General features: G+C 31.3%; 1 protein-coding gene across 24 annotated transcripts in view; it reads right to left on the minus strand.

The window, feature by feature from the left end:
- Window positions 1–19,503, minus strand: part of ELAVL2 (ELAV like RNA binding protein 2) — a 211,329-nt gene that overhangs the window by 111,547 nt on the left and 80,279 nt on the right. For 6 of the 24 annotated variants that reach the window (XM_074280749.1, XM_074280750.1, XM_074280746.1 and 3 more), the window contains 2 exons: window positions 12,001–12,091; window positions 8,940–9,183 (listed from right to left, as the gene is read on the minus strand). In XM_074280749.1, the coding sequence (XP_074136850.1) occupies window positions 8,940–9,183; window positions 12,001–12,072 (316 nt within the window). In that variant the 5' untranslated portion in view covers window positions 12,073–12,091. Of the gene's footprint in view, window positions 1–8,939; window positions 9,184–10,735; window positions 11,923–11,975; window positions 18,827–19,503 lie in introns of those variants that run through there. The other 18 variants (XM_074280765.1, XM_074280762.1, XM_074280757.1 and 15 more) reach the window with 7 other exon arrangements.

A 19,503-nucleotide genomic window follows, 5' to 3' on the forward strand; every position in this document is an offset into this window, starting at 1 on the left:
TTTTGTACAGGAAATGAAAATTACTACAGTTATAGGTCAAATTTCAAATCAAAAAGTAACAGATGTTGACAGAGCCACTAGCTGTACCTAGGAACACTTATTCTATTTATATACTTTCTATATTGTATTATGATGTTATTTTTTTCTCTGAAAGGATGGAGAAGTCTACATATAAGACTTGAGAGTTTAAGGAAAACAAGTTGGAAAATGAAGAAAATAAAATTTGAGCTTGTAGCAAACTAAAGAGTTTTAGGAAAAGGAATGAGCATTGTACCTACTATGGGCCAGTCAATATGCTGAGCACTTAATATCTTATTTTATTCTTACAACTCCAAGAATTAGATATGATTATTATCACCCTTTTACAGTTGAGAAAACGGGAGCAAATGAAATCATATTATTTGTCCAGTATCAAATAACTAGTTATGTGTCAGGGACCAAGTCTAAGTCACCTTGCTGCTGGGCAAGCTATAACTTCCCTAGCTTAAATTTTCTCATCTATACAATAAGGGAATTGAATTAGATAACCACTGAGGTCTCTTTGGGCTGTTTCTCTGAGTCATTACTTTAGTAATAACTGACACTATACACAGATTTAAAGTTTGTAAAGCATTTGAGATTTAGCCTCATGACATGTATATATTATAGTTATTAGCCTCGTTTTATAGAGATGATGAAACAGACTCAAAGAGGTTGATACATTCAAGGTCACACAGTTTGTAAGTGTCAAAGGTAAGATTTGAACCTATCTCACTGCTCTGTCTCCAAATTTAGAAGTCTTATCCACCATCTAAGGTTGCCTCTTTTCTCACCCCAACTAATTAATACAACTACTTAAGGTTTGTGTTTTTTTAAAAAATATTTTTATAACTATGTAATTGACTTTCATTGAAACTTTCATAATTGTAAGCAATAATCTTTAGGCCTTACCAGATTGCAAAAGGAACTGCTGATACAGAAAGAACCACTGAACCCTGGGCTAAAATTCTAGAAGATTCTTATAACTAAGCCCATTCTATAACTAAGGTTTGACTGAACAAGAGAATTGAGAATGGAAAATGTACTTACTCTTTGCAACAAAAGCAGATGACATTTCATCATTTAACTACATAAGCCAAGGCAAGTAAGTATTGAAAGGACTAAGGTATATTAGATGAATTAATGCATGACCCCTTACTGAAGGGAATGTCAACAGGAAGTACCCAATTATCATTATTTCTTAATGCTCACCTAACGATACCAAGCATACACACACACACACACACACACACACACACACACACACACACACACACACACTCTCTTAGACTTCAGTTCTCACCACTTTCACCTACTCATCATCTTGTCTTGACAGTCTACACATCTAGAGAAAGGTAATTCCCATATATTGGGTCTTTTTGTTTTAAAACATTTCTCAAGTTTCCTTGGTCTTGAACAATCATCTATTTCTGCAGAATGACACTCAAGCAAAATAGTGTGATAGCACATATGCAGTCAAGATTTAATTTTTAGGTGGTACATTGAGAAACAGGTGAATTTATTAATTGAATCTAATTCATTAAATCTAAGAATATGGATTATATCTGAGAGACAAATTTACTTCTACAAAATGAACTGGAGCTACAAGTGTCCCTTTTCCAGTATTTCTGATTTATTAATTTTGTCCCTCCACAAAGGAGTATCAAAGGACCTTCTTTCTATATTTTAAATATAGGCATGATTTCATGAATAAAGTTTTCCAGGCACTGATTATTTTAACAAAATTAATTTTACTTTTTCAAAATATCAAAATAAACAATTAAAAAACTTTACAATTCAAAATACTGATAAACTCACAATATTGTCAAATATTATAAAAATATTGACAAATACAAAAGTTATGAGATGCTGATATAAAGAGCACAATTTAAAGGAATACAAGCCTTCGAGACCTTGGAATGATTGTGCCTAATTTTTTTATTTTACCTTTCTTTTTTTTTTTGTTAAATTGTACTGATATAACCAATTATTTTTCACTATTACATATTATCAATTGCTATTTTAAAGAATCTTAAGAATTAATAAGAGTACCTTGCCCAATTCTTACATGAAGCATTAAATCCCTTTTTAAATTATCTGTAAGTAATTATTTAAACTATCAAAAAAATCTCATGAGGCAATATTTTTGGTTATTCTAATTATTAAACATTTGTTGAGCTAAAATATATCACTTTGTAACCTTCCTTGCACAGTCTGTCATGGATTTAAGACTTATAAACTCATAATAATCTTTGTCCTTACTTGTAAGTTTTATAGTTTTCACATTTTTTTAAAATCTGAGTTTGGCTTTGCTGGTGGTCACTTTAGACTCTAACTTTCCTTTCTTACTTATCAGTTTCATTCATGATTATATTTTTAGAAAAATCCTTCAATCTTTTTGAGTGGTCTTTTCTATAAAACTCTTGAGTTTATAGGATTATATCTAGTTTTTTCTCTAAATTTTGTAAAATCTGCTTTAGTAAATTTATAAATTTAGTAATTATATCAAGAATTATGAAATCTGGGTTGACAATTTATTATGTTGCATTCTCCTAGCTCCTGTGATGTTGGACAAGAAATTTGATTTAAAAATCTACTGTTCTTTCCTATCCTAGATTCCATTCTTACTTGTCCTTCTAAGCCCAAGCTAGCATCATTACTTTGGAATCTAGTACCATGGGAGCACCCAGTGACTTAAGAGTGTAGTTAAGTATCTAATGTGGCAAAAACCTTAAAACAAGAAAAAACAAGTAGATTAGGAAAAAAATGTTTCTAAGGCTCAGGGAATGAAAGGCAATTTGGAGACACCTTTGTACAATATCTATAAAGAAATCCTCCTTTTGGACAGAATCAGTTGTAAAGTAAAAGCTCCTCTTACTACTACTTTCTTTTGAGATATGAATTAGGAATTTGACTAGAGAAGATCTATTGTCCTTTCCTATCCAAGATCCTAAGAATTTACTAAATATTCTGCTTTTAGGAAAATTGGTAACAAACAGCAGTCTTATTTCATTAACACATCTTGTTTTGTGCTGTTTATGTTTAGATATGTACTGTTTAGCTATGCATCAAAAACATCTACTTCCTTCACCTGAACATAAATCCATGGCATACTCCCACAATGGTATTATTCCTATTTTTAAATTTCCTTAGACTTTTAGTCAAATATTCACCATCCCTTTGTTAAAATCGTTAAGAAATGAATAGGGAATCATAAAAGTGTTTCTTAAGGTGTTTACTATATGTGCCAGTAACTACTCCAAGATTTAAATAATCACCATGCAAAAAAGGGGAATCTGTAGAGATAAGAAAAATAATGTCTCTGGCTCAATGAACTTACAATAAGCATAGGGGAAAAATTAAGTAGTAACCAACTACTTCAAGACATGGAATTAACACTACTGTTATTAATTTTTCTACTTCTATCGAGGTCACAAAATGGCTCAATATCAGTGTGTTTAGAATTCAGATTCTTTTTTTTTTTTTAAATTAAAGTGTGCCAACATAATATTCAATTGTTAAAAATCACTGGCCTTTTAAAAATTTTGAAACATGAAAATTCTTATAGGAAATTGCTATACTTGGAAACTTGTTCAAGCTACCTTTCCAATACATAAATATCACACATAAGTACTTAATACAAATTACATGAATCATTCTAGTTGAAATATTTTGACTTTATTTTTAAAGATTCTTATAGATGAAATCTTTATATTAAATACCTAGAAGGAAAAAAAGTTAGGCTTAAGAATTTTTCAATTCAGGTGGAACTTAGAAGAAATACCTTAAGTGACTTGACTCTTTAGGACAATTTTGTCTTAGCTAAATAATGTAACTCTCCTCCAGCATATTAAATACTACTTTGTGGACAAAAAGTGTCCAATATCTATTTTATTATATCACTGAACATGCTGATCCCAGAAAGATATATTCAAAGCAAATGACAATCGCTCTTAAATTAGTAGATTCAAAATGTATACATGCAAAACTTTGGGTTGTCATTAAAATAAAACACTTAGTTAGTACAGTACCATACCCTTAACTAGAAAAATCCTTCAATCTTTTTGAGTGGTCTTTCCTAATCTATCTTCAACAGAAATTATATTGACTAAGAATATTGTCTCCCATAAAGAGATGAGCATCCCAGAGAAGTAAATAGGTGATCAGCAAAAATTTAACATTACCACAATGTTTCAATAAAGAGGTACAAAATGGGCTTTGAAAACATTAGAAATGCTTTCAAAATCTTTTCTACATGAAGAATAAGAGAAAGAAAAAATAAGTGAAAATAAGTTTTAATTGCAATGGAAGGTTGTTTTATGACTTTATATTTTATATATAACTATATTTATATTTTGCAGACACTAAGGGAGCATTTGTCCCCATAAATTCAGAGTAGCAGTTTGCAGAAGGACCAGATAAAACCAGATGTAAGTGACTGTCCTGTTCCAAGGTTAAGAGTTAAGTCTTCTAAGTCTCCTAGTTCAAGAAAACTTAAAGTACTTATGCACAATTAGCTCATAAATATTAACTTCTCCTCAGGAAGAGCTGTCTCATTTTAATGGTCATACAACGTATGATTGGAGGGGGAATATATCTATGGATATGTAATGGGCATACCAGGAAGTTGTACCCTCTAGAGTATCCAGCAAATGGGAAAACAGGGGGAGGGACTCCTCCTCTCTCCCAGAGTGTGCCTATTGGCCAGGAAAAAAATTCACCCTAAATAAACACATATCAATTCTGAAAGATATTCTAAATTATTTAGGCATTAACATTTTGGAAAAATGTTTATAAAATTCAATAGAGTTTTTTATCTAACTTTTGGTCTGGTTAATCAAATTTGTCTACATTAGTTCTATACCATATATCACAGAGAACTAAGTGCATCTAGGGGTGAAAAACTCAATCTCTAACTTTCATGTAGTTCATTTAGCCACCTCAATATTTATTTGATTAGGATTAAGATAAACTTACTATTAGTAATAGGAATAGAGTGGGAGAAAGCAGAGAGTTACTTTCTTCACATTTTTAAACAAAAAAATACCAAGTTTCTCAGTGTGAAATAAATTCGCGCCTCAAAGTTTTGCTTATGCTATGAAGTAAAGTTCATAGACTAAGTCATTCGAAATGGCATACCTTTTATGGCTCAACCAGAGGCTTTATGTTCTTATATTCACAGGTGTAAAAATTGCTGCCCACTTTAAACTGGGGTGCCAGTTTAAAGTAAAATTGGGAAATGTTTAACAAAACAAAAATAAGATAGAATACCAGGATTTAACATTATTTGTACTTTAAGTCAATATGTAGGCATGGTGATCCTGTCTATTTGAATTTGAAACTAAGAGTCTATTTCTTTTTAATGTCTAAAAAGGAATGAATCCAATACCCATGATTGCTGAGGTAACAAGGAATTTTTGGAACCAAAAGAATGTAGGTCAAGAACAAAGTATGGATGGAGGAATTCGACTCCAAGGCGGGAGGTGTCTATTTCATCTTGAAGTCTAATTCAGCATGGAGATAAAAATCAAGATTAGCATAAACTGTGATTTCAAAAGTTAAGAATAACCAGGAAAAGGAGCCATTTATATTTGAGACTTTAAGCTCTTTATCTCTATAAACCTGGTATTTGGTGCTTTTCAAATCTATCTTTTTTTTAGGAAAGATTTTAATAAACTGGAGAATATCCAAGAGATTTGTTCAGAATAATAACTTCAAGACAAGGACACAGAAGAATCTTTTGAAGGAATGAGGATGTTCTGTTCATAAGGGCAAAAGCAGATTTAGGTAAAACATGATAGGTAGATGAGAACTGTTCACTTGGAAGAGAAATTACTCAAAGTTAAATTTTGCCTGTTTGGTCCCAGAGGGCGAAACCAGAAGCAATGGTAGTAGTTCTAGACATTGGTCCAAGAATAAGAAATAAAACTACCCAGAAATGAATAGGACAGCCTTCAGAAGTTGTAAGTTGCCCTTCATTTTGTCATCTGCCTAATAAGATAGATCACCACATCCTAAATGATGTTATGGAAAGAATTCTTACACCAGCATAAGTTGGGCTAGATGACCTCCAAATTCTATATAATTGCTTCTTTTAGGAAAAAAAAATGGAAAATTAATGATTATAAGTAAACCTGACTTGAACAGAAATAGCTCCCATGAAAAATCATAAAACAAAGTGAACCTCAAAATTAGGGCCATGTAAATCATGGCACTGACTCCGAGTTATAGCATTTTTTTTTCTTTCTGGTGAATCTTTGTTTACCTCAGCTTCCTCAATTGTAAAATGGTAAAATTAATAATGACACCTACCTCTGCCCAGGGTGGTTGTGAGGATCAAAATAACAACTGTAAAGAATTAAGCACAGTGTCTGGCAAACAGTAAACATTATATATAAATTAAAGCTATTATTATTATTATAGCTGTTACAATACCATTTTATTGTGTATAATTACAACTATTATAAATACAGATATAATGAAAGCTATTCTTATTTTAGCTATTATTTTGGAGAAAATGGTAACAATCTTTGAAAAGTGATGATTAATTTACTAAATCTATGAAACTAATGAACTTTTTTCCAACATAGCAACTACACAGAATAATGCTGAAACTTTAAGGTGGTGTTTAATGTCTTGGATAATAGAAAATTAGGGTTAAAATAATATAAAATATATAATATTAATAAAATGAGGAGGGAGAAGTAAGATAAACTACAATAAAAGACAAACATGTCTTCCTTTTCTCTCCTCCTTGAAATAAACTCCTTTACAAATTGAAAAATCTTTAACTATGAATCCTCCCATGCTATAGGGAAGCTTATAATCTGTAGATGGATAATTTCCTAAATACTTCTAAAAATATTCATAAATTGTGAACTATTTCCTCTACCAATGTCCCCAAATAATTCTGTTTCAACATTGCAAGTTACTTGTATCTCATTCCCCCTCCCAAAATTTTATAAGGACAACTCATCTATTATATCTTAAAAAAGAGAAGATTAAAAGAAGACTAATGATAAAGGGAAATATTCAAAATGTCACAGGAGTAATTTACATCTCTCCCTCCACTTTAAAAGTTTGGACAAGGATCATGGCTCTCCTAAAGTATGAAAATTCACCTAAGAGTCTGATGATATGTTTCCAAAAGAGGGCAAAACAACTACTGTGACAATGTCTGGCAGAAAGCAAACATCTTCAAGAAGCTACCATTTAATAACTCATTTTATATGGTATTAAGGATTTCAAGAATATACGTATGCATGTGTGTTTTTGAAAATATTTAATTTGTAGATATAAATATATAGACTGATATACATGAAGAGCTTACTCAGGGCTTAAAGCAGGAATTACTTCTAAAACCAGTTTTTATGGTCTATATTAGTATCAACTTGAAAAAGTATCTTTTAAAATAAGCACTTCCTTGTACAGGCTGGTTCTTCAAATTGTAACAATGAGGAATACGTTCAATCCTTGGCATTCAGCTGACAATAGTACTAAAACTAAAAATTCTGAAAGCAACTTAATTTTATAGAGAGAGAACAGTAAGCAATAGCTATTGTCTTGTGTGCAAACTGGCGGGAGAAAGGGAGTCAAATTTGAAACTTAAGTTGTCTTTTTTTTTTTAAATAGGTTTAAAAAATTTAGATCTTCTATTGTTTTTCATTCATATTATTCATATTGATTTCCTTTTGCTTTGGCAGGGGTTAGAAAAGTTAGGAAGCTGTTTTGATGGATATACCTTAAATCATTTTGTCTTCTTTCTGAGCATCCAAGAAAGAAAAATAAGGAAAGGAAAAGAATTAATTCTTCATTTATTAAGAATACGAAGTAGTTTCAAGATACTACATGCCTTTGCACAGTTTCTAATTCCTTTTTCCTATTGCCAACATTTTGACTGCTTTATTATTAATATAATCACAGGAAGATAGACATGCAAAAAAAAGTACAACATATATTATTTATAACAATAAAATAAAATAGTTATACTTTATAATAGTTCAGGTAAAAATAAATAATTCACTCAATTAAATCTTAGGAATTTGGGGACTTTTGAGGATTTTATCCTTGTTGCCCCTATCACACTTGGTTTTAACTCTTAATATTTCTGGTCTTTATACCTTATACTCATGACCATTATCTCAACTAGAAAAGGTAAGGACATCTGGTTAATCCAGCTTTTTATTTAAGTTAGGAGAAAACAAAAGCTAATTCTTTAATGATTTGCAAAACTCTATCTTTTTCCAGCCCTTTTCCCTCTACCACTTTCTCCTCCTAAATTAATAGGGGGAAAAAAAGTTAAATCCTCAGGTAGGCAAAAGACAGTTAATACTAAATTAGAACAATCACAAGACCCAAAAATATAGAAGAGAAAAACACACAAAAAAGGGGATGCTATGCTCCTTAGTCAGGAAATAACACACAGCTACATCTGTTTCTGCTAAATTATGTCTGAGGTGAGAGCATTCATGCAGCATTTTCCCAGAATTGAGTTGAACAGTATTTTCAACGTGGTAAATGAAAAATTACAAGTCAAATCAAATTAATATTTATTATTCAGCTACTTTGTAAAAAAGCAAAATAAATATTTCAATAGTCTTTAAGCCAATATATTACCAAAAACTGAATTGTAGACTTCAAGAAAAGCTATTTAACAAAAAAAAAAAAGTTCATATTTCACTACAATAATTCTGAAACAACCTGTTAATTTCAATAAGAAAGTTTCAGTGACACAGCAACTTTAAACATATTTTTTTTTTATCATTGATCTTGGAGAATATCAAGACTGATTATTGCTGAATTTGATGTTATTGATAGTCAAGAATGAAGAGACTGTATAAATTATAAAATTTTAACATGATATGATTTACACATGTCCTCTACCTCCAAACAAATTTTTTCAATAGGGATCAAGTTCATACCTGTTATTTTGTCTCTGACAAGCTTACAGGACTCTATTTCACCAATGCTCCCAAATAGGCTTTTCAGCTCCTCCTGTGTCATGTTCTGAGGAAGATAGTTGACTATTAAATTGGTCTTACTGTCCTCTGTGTTCCCAGAGTCAACTGGTGATGAGCAGTTGTTGGTTATAGTGGTTGGACCATTCGCTGTGTTATTGCAAGTTGGCCCATTAGACAATTGTGTTTCCATGGCAGCAATTACCTGCTAAAAACATACAAAATAAGATATCAGAATTCATATTTCATAATCTATTAAAAGAGATTCCAGTCAAGAATTTAAAGACATGTCACTAAATACAAGTTGTACTAATAAAATTACAATAAAGCCTTTACTAAACCACAACACCCACACTCTCCCATCAGCTATGTAACTACACTTTTAATATTACACATTACTTATACCATGCATATGTGCATTGCTACACATGCATGTAAGAACGGGAAAATTTCTAAATTAAATATTCTCTATCACATTCTGAATCTATTTAGGTCACCCTACTTACTTGGGATTTCCATGGACTTCAGGTCAACTTTGTTATGCTAAAGCACACAAATGTGAACCTCATACTACCAATGTATAAGGTGCTGTAGAAAATCTCCTAGCTTAAAGAGAATTGGATGTACTCCTTAAGAGTTTTAACTTTTAAATACTAACATCTATAAGCTTAAAAATCAAACTGGAAATAAATGCACATTTTTGTCAACATGTACTGTTTTAGTTACATTATTGAAAAGTTTTTAATTGACATTATCCTGTAACTAACCTGCCTATGAGTTGAAGAAAAATCATGAATGTCACATTTAGGCAATAAAAGAGCATTTAAATGAAAGTTTGGGAATGAAACTATGGCATACTGTTTCTACCTTATTAAACTAGTAGCCCTTTCTCATTTCAGCTAAGAGGGAAAAAAAAAAAAAGCAAATCAGGCTAATGGCAACTGGTCTACAGTATCAAAATAATATCTCTACACAATTAAACTTGGCATTTTGGCTTGATAATATTTACTGTGTAGTTCACACACACAACACACTTTTCTTTCTAAAGTAATAAAAAAAAACAACCCACAATGAAAACAAGTCAGCTTTTTAAAATAACAAGCTCAAGCAATTCTAACTTGAGAAATGCTTATAAAAAGAATGTGAACAAGAGGCAACAACAAACTTCAAATATGCTAGACAAATATCAATATGTTGGCCAACAGAGACCCAAGACTATTAAGAATATTCTAAAATTTAATGAAGTCTAGCATACAAAGCATTCAACCTGTAACTCTTCATAACAGAAGAGCAACAAACCTCATTCCTGTTTTCCAAAAAGTCATTAGACACCCTAAAACAAATGGATTAAATATTTAGGGCACTTAAAATCTGAAGCTTTATTGCAAGCATGGTCCCTACAAAGACATTCAATAAAATCTCTAGTCTCCACAAAGAAACAACCTCAAAAAAAAAAAAAGTTCTGGGTATTACTGGGGATTTTAATTTGCAATGATTTATTAAAAAAAAAAGAATGAATGAAAATCAAGAAGGAGGCATTAGAGTAATAGAAGGAAAGAGGAAGTGATAAGGGAAAGACAAAAGTAGTTTTAAATTATAAAACCTAATTTTTTAAAAGGGAATATCAACAAATAAGACAAACACTGACATCCTAAGGACATAAAGGAAGCAGCATAGAATAGTGGATTGGCCTAGAATCAATAACACCATAATTAAAGAGAAATTGAAACCAGGCTGTGATATTGGACAAGTACCAGTACCTCCAAACCTTTCTTTTCTCCTCTCCAAGAAGGGAATTCTTTCATCTGTTCTATATACTTCCTTCACAAGGATGTTGAGGACAGAAACACAAAACAAAAATTAAGAAGCACCTGAAACCATTTGGGAGAAGGGGAGATACTACTATTAGTAATATGTTAATTAAGGATGTGGGGGGGTTAGTATAAAATATAATACATCTACTTAAATTGAGAATGTCTTCCTAAGAAATCCTAAACAATTTTGCAGTACAATAATACCATTTGAAACTCCCCAAAAGTACTTTATTTATATACCACTCTCCATTTAAAAATAAACAAAAAAACTTTTTTTACTTATCAGAACAATGAATTTCAGAAAAAAAAATAACCAAATCCAATTTTAAAAGATAACAAAAAAGAATCCAAACAAACAAACAAAAAACCCACTTGCTATTTTTATGTTAGTTTACAAGAAATAACTATAGGGCCCCAAATAATAGATTCTGTCTAAAGCTCACTGGAAGAGTGTTTGAAATATAAAGTATTCATTGATTGAAATTAGCGGGATTTAGCAAGGACAACAAATAATCCGTACTTAACTATACAATTATTTTCATGTTCAGGTGGTAAGAATGAGATCCTAAACCAACATTCATGTGAACAGCTGCAGTAGGCTGTGCACGCTGAAAATTACAGCATTTCTCAGTTATAGAACCATCTGCTCAGAATAAAATGATACTAATGTGCTACATTTTACAAATAATGCATATTCTATTGATAGGCTCAACACAACTGTTCACAGAATGAGAACTTGTTCAGTAGTTATTGGGCAAATTATTTTCAGCCAGAAATTTAAAAAAAAAATAATTTCAAATTTTAAATCATCAAGAATTGTCTAAGCTTAAAATTTAGTAACCAAAAAAATACATAGTGAAACAGAATGCAAGTTACTGTAACTTAGTATTCAGACCATACCAAAACTTTTTGTTTAAAACTTTGCAACTCTTTTCTTTGAATCTGCACCAAAACCTAATTCAGATTACAAATTAAACAAAGTGTGGTTCTAATTCTACATTTATCATCATATTAAAGTTGTACTATGCTCAAAATCCTAAGCAAGGCCGTACAATATGAGCTGAAATATAAGAACATATATAGTGTGTGCCAAATGAAAGATTCAAGTGTTTGGTATGGCCTCAGCACTACTGCAACATGCTTAACAAAAAAAAAAAAAAAAAAAAAAAAAAAAAAAGTAGCCTACAGAATTTAAGAAAAATCCCACAGACCCCAGTCCAAGGCTCTGCTGCCCACGAACCACTTCTAAGCAGAGAAGCCACATCACACAGTCTGACTGCCATGTTAGTTTGGAGTTGCCGTCTGCAATATGGACACAAAAAGTACCGTATGTTAGATCATCAAGATAATGCAATAAATCAGTTTGTACAAATTTACTGTAATTGTATTTATATTCCCAGCACGTCCATGCAGTGTGGCTTAATTGAATTTGAGGCAATTCCAATCTAATCTTTCCAATTCGGTTAAATGTATACTTGAACAAAAATAAGCATTTTAATCAAGAGCCTGATTTAAAAGTAGTATTAACTAATTATCTTGGCATCTATCCTAATGCACTACCTTAAACATCTAGAGAAATATCATGTTCTACTCTTCATATTTTTAAACTATAAGGAGGGGAAGGTTATGTGTATGATTTAACTTCACAGTGATGAAAGTGGTTGGTCATGCAGTTTTATAAAGTTTCTCTGTAAAACATTCTTATAAGCTCTCACAATTCTCTCCCAAATATTGGAAGGGTTTCAGATGGGAAGAAGGGATTGTATTGTTCTGTTAGACAACAATCTTTTTGTCCCGGGTCTTTAAAAAAAAAAAAAAAAAAATTTCACTGAAAATTATTCACATATACCAAGACAAAGTAAAACCAGCATCTTTCAATTAGAATAACTGGACCAAAAAATAGGAATGTTTAGCGTAGTGTTTGAATTGGATATCAGCTTTGTTCCTGAACACACCAAGTGATCATTTTTTAATATGTAAATTACAAACCCAGCACAATTGGAAATTAGCACAGCTATGAACTCTCTAATACAGTTAATGGGTCATTTTACAACTTACTACAACTTTCCCAGATACTAAACAGAGCAACAATATTAACACAAAATCCCAATTCTAATCTCTTTTGGTTACCCAGCTGTTTTAAAGTAGGCCCACTTTTGACTTATAATACAGAAACAATAACCTAGGAACACAAGAGGTTAGTCCAAGGTGCCCTGGCATAGCACATACATCAGAACTACAAACTTTCTTGATATGTATGAGCACAGAATATGATTTTTCAACACATAGGCACACACATATTTAGTACATATCTTAGTGAAAATACATATCTGATGAAAAACTATAGCCTGTGAGAATGTACACACCACACACACACACACACACACACACACTTTTACCACTGCTATATTACTCTAAGTTAACGTCTTCTCCATTGGAATTTTTTTAACTAAGATAATTTAAAAAACCCATTTTCCCTTGGAAATATGGGGATTTTTTTCATGTATGTTTTCTCGAGAAGCAACCTGGCATAGTAGATAAAAAATTAACCTTAAAATCAGGTGGTCTTTGGTTTAAAACTAGCCTCTCACACTAATTGCTTATGTGACACTGGGCAAGTCATTTAACTCTCTAATGCTCCAAGCCACTCTTCAAGTTTCTAAGTATTGTAGAGGAAATAAGATGGTAGGAGAAATTTCCCCAGAGGTACCTTATTATTATATTTTACATAGCTATAAGGGATATCATAAAGAATTTTTAGCATATTTTTTTTCCCTTCTAAACTCATACCTTCAGAGAAATATGTCTGATTCCATGGCATACAAAACAAATTAAAGCCTGAACGTATTAAAAAAAAGACTGTAGAAAATAATAATTATAGGGGACAGTTAGGTGGTACAGTGGATAAAACACCAGCCCTAAAGTCAGGAGGACCCGAGTTCAAATCTGACTTCAGATACTTAACATTCCTAGCTGTGTGACCCTGGGCAAGTCACTTAATCCCAATTGCTTCAGGAAAAAAACAAAACAAAACGAAAAACCTAATTATATATATAATGTAAGAAAGCAAGCATTAATGGTATTTGGCTGCATATTAGGCACATACTGATATCCAGAAGAATAGAACAAAGATTCCAACTCCAAGTTAATAATGCCACTTTATATTTGCTTAGTGATTTATGATTTATAAAATATATTTACATTAACATTTTACTTGACCTTGACAACTCTGTCAGATAGTTTCCTTAATCCTCAAAGTGGTCTGAGCCTTAGAAAAAGTAACTACTTTAAGACCATATAGTTAGATAAGTGAAAGATCTATACTTAAAATTCTTTCAAGTTTTCATACATAACCAAAATACCAATAGAAGTTTAAAAACTTAATTATTTGACAGTAAGTTTCAGGAAACCATAAAACAGAATCAGATTAAGGACTCCAAATCCCATTCCACAGGAGATAAAAACTAATGAGCTCATCTTGTCATACCTCTTTTGGAAGGGTCAATGTACATGAAAAAGTAATTCCATTGCATCATATAAAGGCTGTGAAAAAATAATTTTGCTGCACTTATACATTTTATGCAGTCTTTCTGATCTAGTTAGATGTGTACCTTTATTGGAAGTTATAAATAAATTGCTCACATGAGTCTTACTTTTATTCTGGGCAAAAATTCAAAGTTCTGTCCCCTTCACTAAAGGACATGAGATTTCATTCTTCTGAATCTACCATTGGCAACATTGCTGAATAGCCTATATACAGCTTCTTTGGCTCTAAAATTCTTTGCCAGAAAGAACAGCTGTATTTTGAATTTATATTTAAATGTTTTAAGTAAGTGGGTATATCAATACAAGAATTATACTCTTAAGAAAATAAAAATGTCCCCTTACACTTTAATAGATGGACTTGTAGTTTTTGTGGTCATAAAGAGAAAAAACCTGGCAGTCAACACTAAAGTTGATAAACCTTTCAGAGTTCAACTAAACTAGTTCTTAGATAACTAGCTACAGAATCCATCACTAGAACTGTATTTGAAATCATTCCAGCTTTCTTACATTCACATGATATAGTATCAGATTAAGATTTTAGTTTCTGACCTCATCTGTTTATTATCATTAAAACTTTGAAAAAAAATTTGTTGAAAAAAGTATTCCCTTTGTAAAGAGTGTGTGTGTGTGTGTGTGTGTGTGTGTGTGAGAATTTTTTGGAGAGGGAGAAACCTGTACATCCTTTTATTTCCCCTTTAAACATTTTCACACAAAGCAGTAGTATAGACTGAGCTAGGGAAATGTTAATGGATAACCTACTTTATCTAATGAAAAAGAGAAAGATAAAAGAACTATATAGATTCTATGTCTAAATATTTTACTTTTCACAAGAAGCTGCACCCTATAAAAGTTAAGTGACCTATCATAGGTATCATAGCTAGTAAAGTGTTAGAACACAAAGTAGGACCCCCAAAATAATATAGCTACCCTTTCCACATGGTGAAGGGCTAAGGGCATGGTATTCGCAAGATCTGGAAAATCTGAATAAAAATTTGTGCCCTTCTCTTCATCCCAGAGAAGTATGACTTTTTCCTTTTTCTACTATGGGGTTTTTATAGTACTTTACCATAAAATCTGAGCTAAGTATTTGGTCATTGCCTCTGTGTCATCCATAGCTTTCACAAAACACTTCCAAAATTCCCATCTAATTCTTACGCCGCTCAACTATATCAAAACCTTTATGGGGAAAATCACAATGAGGAAGCTATAACTTTAAGCTCTTTGAAGGAGTTGGGGTTGGTCTTTACACCTGCAATAACTAATCCCATATGCTTAGCACATAGTAAGAACTTAAGTACTTGGCTGATGCTCCATCTACTTTTCTGAATTTAATTGTTTAAAAAAAGTAACTATTATAATAATAGCATTAGGGGCAGGATCTTAATGTCATTTCTGGGGGAATGGGACCCATTAGTTGGCTTCCAAGTATCAGGGAGCAGAGAAATATGGAAAAAAGAAATATAATCCATGTAAGTGTGAGTAAATGATGAATGATGCAAGAGATATCACTTGCTAAGCTTCAGAAAGAAAATTCTAAAAACCAAATTTGGCTCTTTCCTGTCTAACTCAATCCTATCTTACTCAAATGAGTAAAAATCAAATTTCTTAGAGGGGGAAAAAAAACCATATAGGTGACCGAGTTTCAACTTTCCCAATTCTATTGTAAATGCTAATTCTTATAAATATATTATTAAATACAAAAAAATAAAGTAACATTTTGAGGATTTTTTATATTTTTCAAAACACCAGCATTTATCATTTAACCCTTCAAAAATGATTAATGATTATACTTGGAGAAATGAATGATACTGAAATACGTGTTCTACCAAGTTTTCAATGATTTTTTTTTCCAATCTACTCTCAAATCATAGAAAACTGAGTAAGGTTTAATTTTCATATAATGGAATACCATTACATCCACCAGGATCATATGTCTGTATAACAATGGAATTAAGAAAGGAAATAATTTATCTTGTAAGTTGTATATTTTTAATATTCCAAAGGCATTTTACATCTAATAATCCCCCCAAAAAGACCAAGATCAAAATATGAAAAACATGGCACAATTATAATTGGTCTTACTTATCACTGTACTAAAAAGACATACATCAATAAGCCACTTATTCTTGTATTCAGGAATCTGGTAGCAACAAAAAATAAGAATGCAAAGAGAAAATGGTCTCCTTTCTTTAAAAACAAAACAACAATCAACAAAATAAGTGAATCTACATCCTCCATTCAAAGATTTAAATTTGCTAAAAAATGGGAAAAAAAATTTAAAAGACACTGCTTCTGTAAAATCATTCATGATAAAATGATGGTTGAAACTTGGACAAAATTATTTTACTATGATTTTTTTCCAGCATTTACAAAATCTAGCCAACTTCATTCCCACATTAGGGCAACAGACAGTAAACCAATAAAAAGGACCCTTCCTACCAACTTCACTAAGCCATTTTTAAAAAGTTCAAATATTATAAAATGAATCAAAGATAGAAGTCTCTGAATTTTAAAATATTAATCTCTATGTGTCTATTCACCATTGAGATCATGTATCATCAAAAAAGGTGATGGTTCCATTATACAGGATAGTAAGAGAAAGTGTTTTCAGTAGGCCTTAGATAGAGGAATTATAAGAAGACAAAGAAATTACTACAGAGGATACAAATACAAATAATTTGTTATAAATGGTATTCTGCAATAATAAAGTCAAATTGTAAAGATCAAATAAACTGTATGTCCCAAAGATGATTCTTCTCTTTTTAAAATTTAATTTTTAAATTATTATTTCTTTCTTTGGGGAGATAAGAAGTTTTGGTTTATTTAATAGCGACTAAAATGTTCCACAAGGTGAGAAAACAATAATTTGAGCAATATAATAAAAATATTTTCTAAAGACCTATGCTTTGTCTCTCCATTCACATTAACTTGAAACTACCTTTGAAGGAAGGACACTACTCCTTGTGCTGCATTGGACTGTAAAAGATATGTCAAAAAAAAAAAATTGGGATGGTATCATAGATAAGTATATTCCAATGTGCTTAAGTACTCTTTATTTCTAGGAGAAAGTTGTGCTTTTTACAAAATTTCAGCATTTCCACACTCACAGAATCTCAACCTTTTTGCATCACTACAATCTCCAACCTTGTATTTCTAGTCCTAATACCAACAGTGCTACAGAGCTTCAAGGAATGAGAATGAAGTGACTTTAATTATGTCAAGAAGAGCCACAGTGAAAGGTATATCTTGTTAATGAGTGTCACTTTTCATCGATAGATTTTATCCCATAGCATAACTGTCCTCTAATATACTGAAAAAAAATTGTCATGTTTCATGGGCTTCTAAACCATAAAACTGGTACAGAGATTTTGAAGTAGTAAATTCTTCCATTTTCTACTAAGGACAGTGTTAGGCAGTAGGAGAGAAGAAAGACTGATTTAGAAATTAATCTCAGCTACTTTATGCATTGCTTCAGGTCAGTAATATGGAGAGAAAGGCTGAAAAAGCCAGCAGTAGCAACAGTGAGTTAATGCATGCTCAGGTGATATTCGAAAAGGCATCAGTGATTCAGGTGAAATTATGGTTTACAGTAGTCTCTAGTGATAGATTAAATGGATTTATGGTACCATGACTATAGAATTCTAAGAGAATGTATCAAAGTCATTATGGGATGTTATAAGACATGAAGAATTCTAAAGATCAGATTTTCAATGTATCATCATGGACTGGAAATGTCAGGTTTTTTCAAAGTTGGGAACACTTCAAATATGAATTTGTGGTAGCATGTCTGCCATCTAAAGACCAGACTAGTTCGCTAGTAAAAAGTGATCATTTGTCAATGAGTTCTTTGCTCATAACAACCTTGAATTAGGTTTTATAAACCTGGTAAGGCAAGTCACTCAGTAGCACCAATACTCTGATAGCAATTATAGTATAGCTACTAATATTCTCTGTTCCACATTGTTACTTTTCTCTGTAAGAATTGTACTGTGGGTTGCCATAAGAAATTGAATGGGAATCTTGGGAGACTTTTGTAAAAGTTGCAGACAACACCTATGACCAAATACTAAATCCAAATTTTGCAAAAAAAGGGCACTGTAAACATTCCATAAAAGAAAAAGAAAAGAAAAAAATCTTATTTCTCCTGTGGAACAAAAGGAAGGGAAAAAATCTTATGTAATCCTATATCAAAATAAGATCGAAATGGGTTCATGATTTAGATATAAAGAGTGATATTATAAGCAAATTAGCAGAACAATGGATAGTTTACCTCAGATCTGAGGAGGAAGGAATTTGTGGCCAAAGAAGAACTTGAATACTATTGTGTAAAATGGCTAGTTTTGATTATATTAAGTTAAAAAGTTTTTTGTGCAAACAACATCAATGCAGACAAAATTAGAAGGGAAGCAATGAACTGGGAAATAATGTTTACATTCAAGGGTTCTGATAAAGGCCTTATGTCTAATATATACATATACATATAAATACAAATACATACATATATATATACATATATATAAATACATACATATATATATACATATATATACATATATATGTATACATATACATATATATACATATATATGTATACATATATATATATATATATATATATATATATATATATATATATATATATATATATATATATATATATATATATATATATATATATATATATATATATATATATATATATATATATATATATATATATATATATATAAGAGAAAGACACAAATTTAGAAGAATTCAAGCCATTCTCCAATTGATAAGTGGTCAAAGGATATGAACAGACAGTTTTCAGTTGAGGAAATTAAAACTATTTCTAGTCATATGAAAAGGTGCTCCAAATCACTATTGATCAGAGAATACAAATTAAGACAACTCTGAGGTACTACCTCTCAGACTGGCTAAAATGACAGGAAAAGACAATGACATGTTGCAGGGGATATGGAAAAACTGGCACATTAATACATTGTTGGTGGAGTTGTGAAGTGATTCAACCATTATGGAAAATAATTTGAAACAGGCTATCAAACTATGCATATGCTTTGATCCAGCAGTGTTTTTACTGGGCTTGTATCCTAAAGAGATCATAAAAGAGGAAAAGGGATCCACATGTGCAAAAATGTTTGTGGCAAGCCTTTTTTGTAATGGCAAGA

The sequence above is a fragment of the Sminthopsis crassicaudata genome, chromosome 1, assembly GCF_048593235.1.
Source record: "Sminthopsis crassicaudata isolate SCR6 chromosome 1, ASM4859323v1, whole genome shotgun sequence".
NCBI lineage: Eukaryota > Metazoa > Chordata > Mammalia > Dasyuromorphia > Dasyuridae > Sminthopsis > Sminthopsis crassicaudata.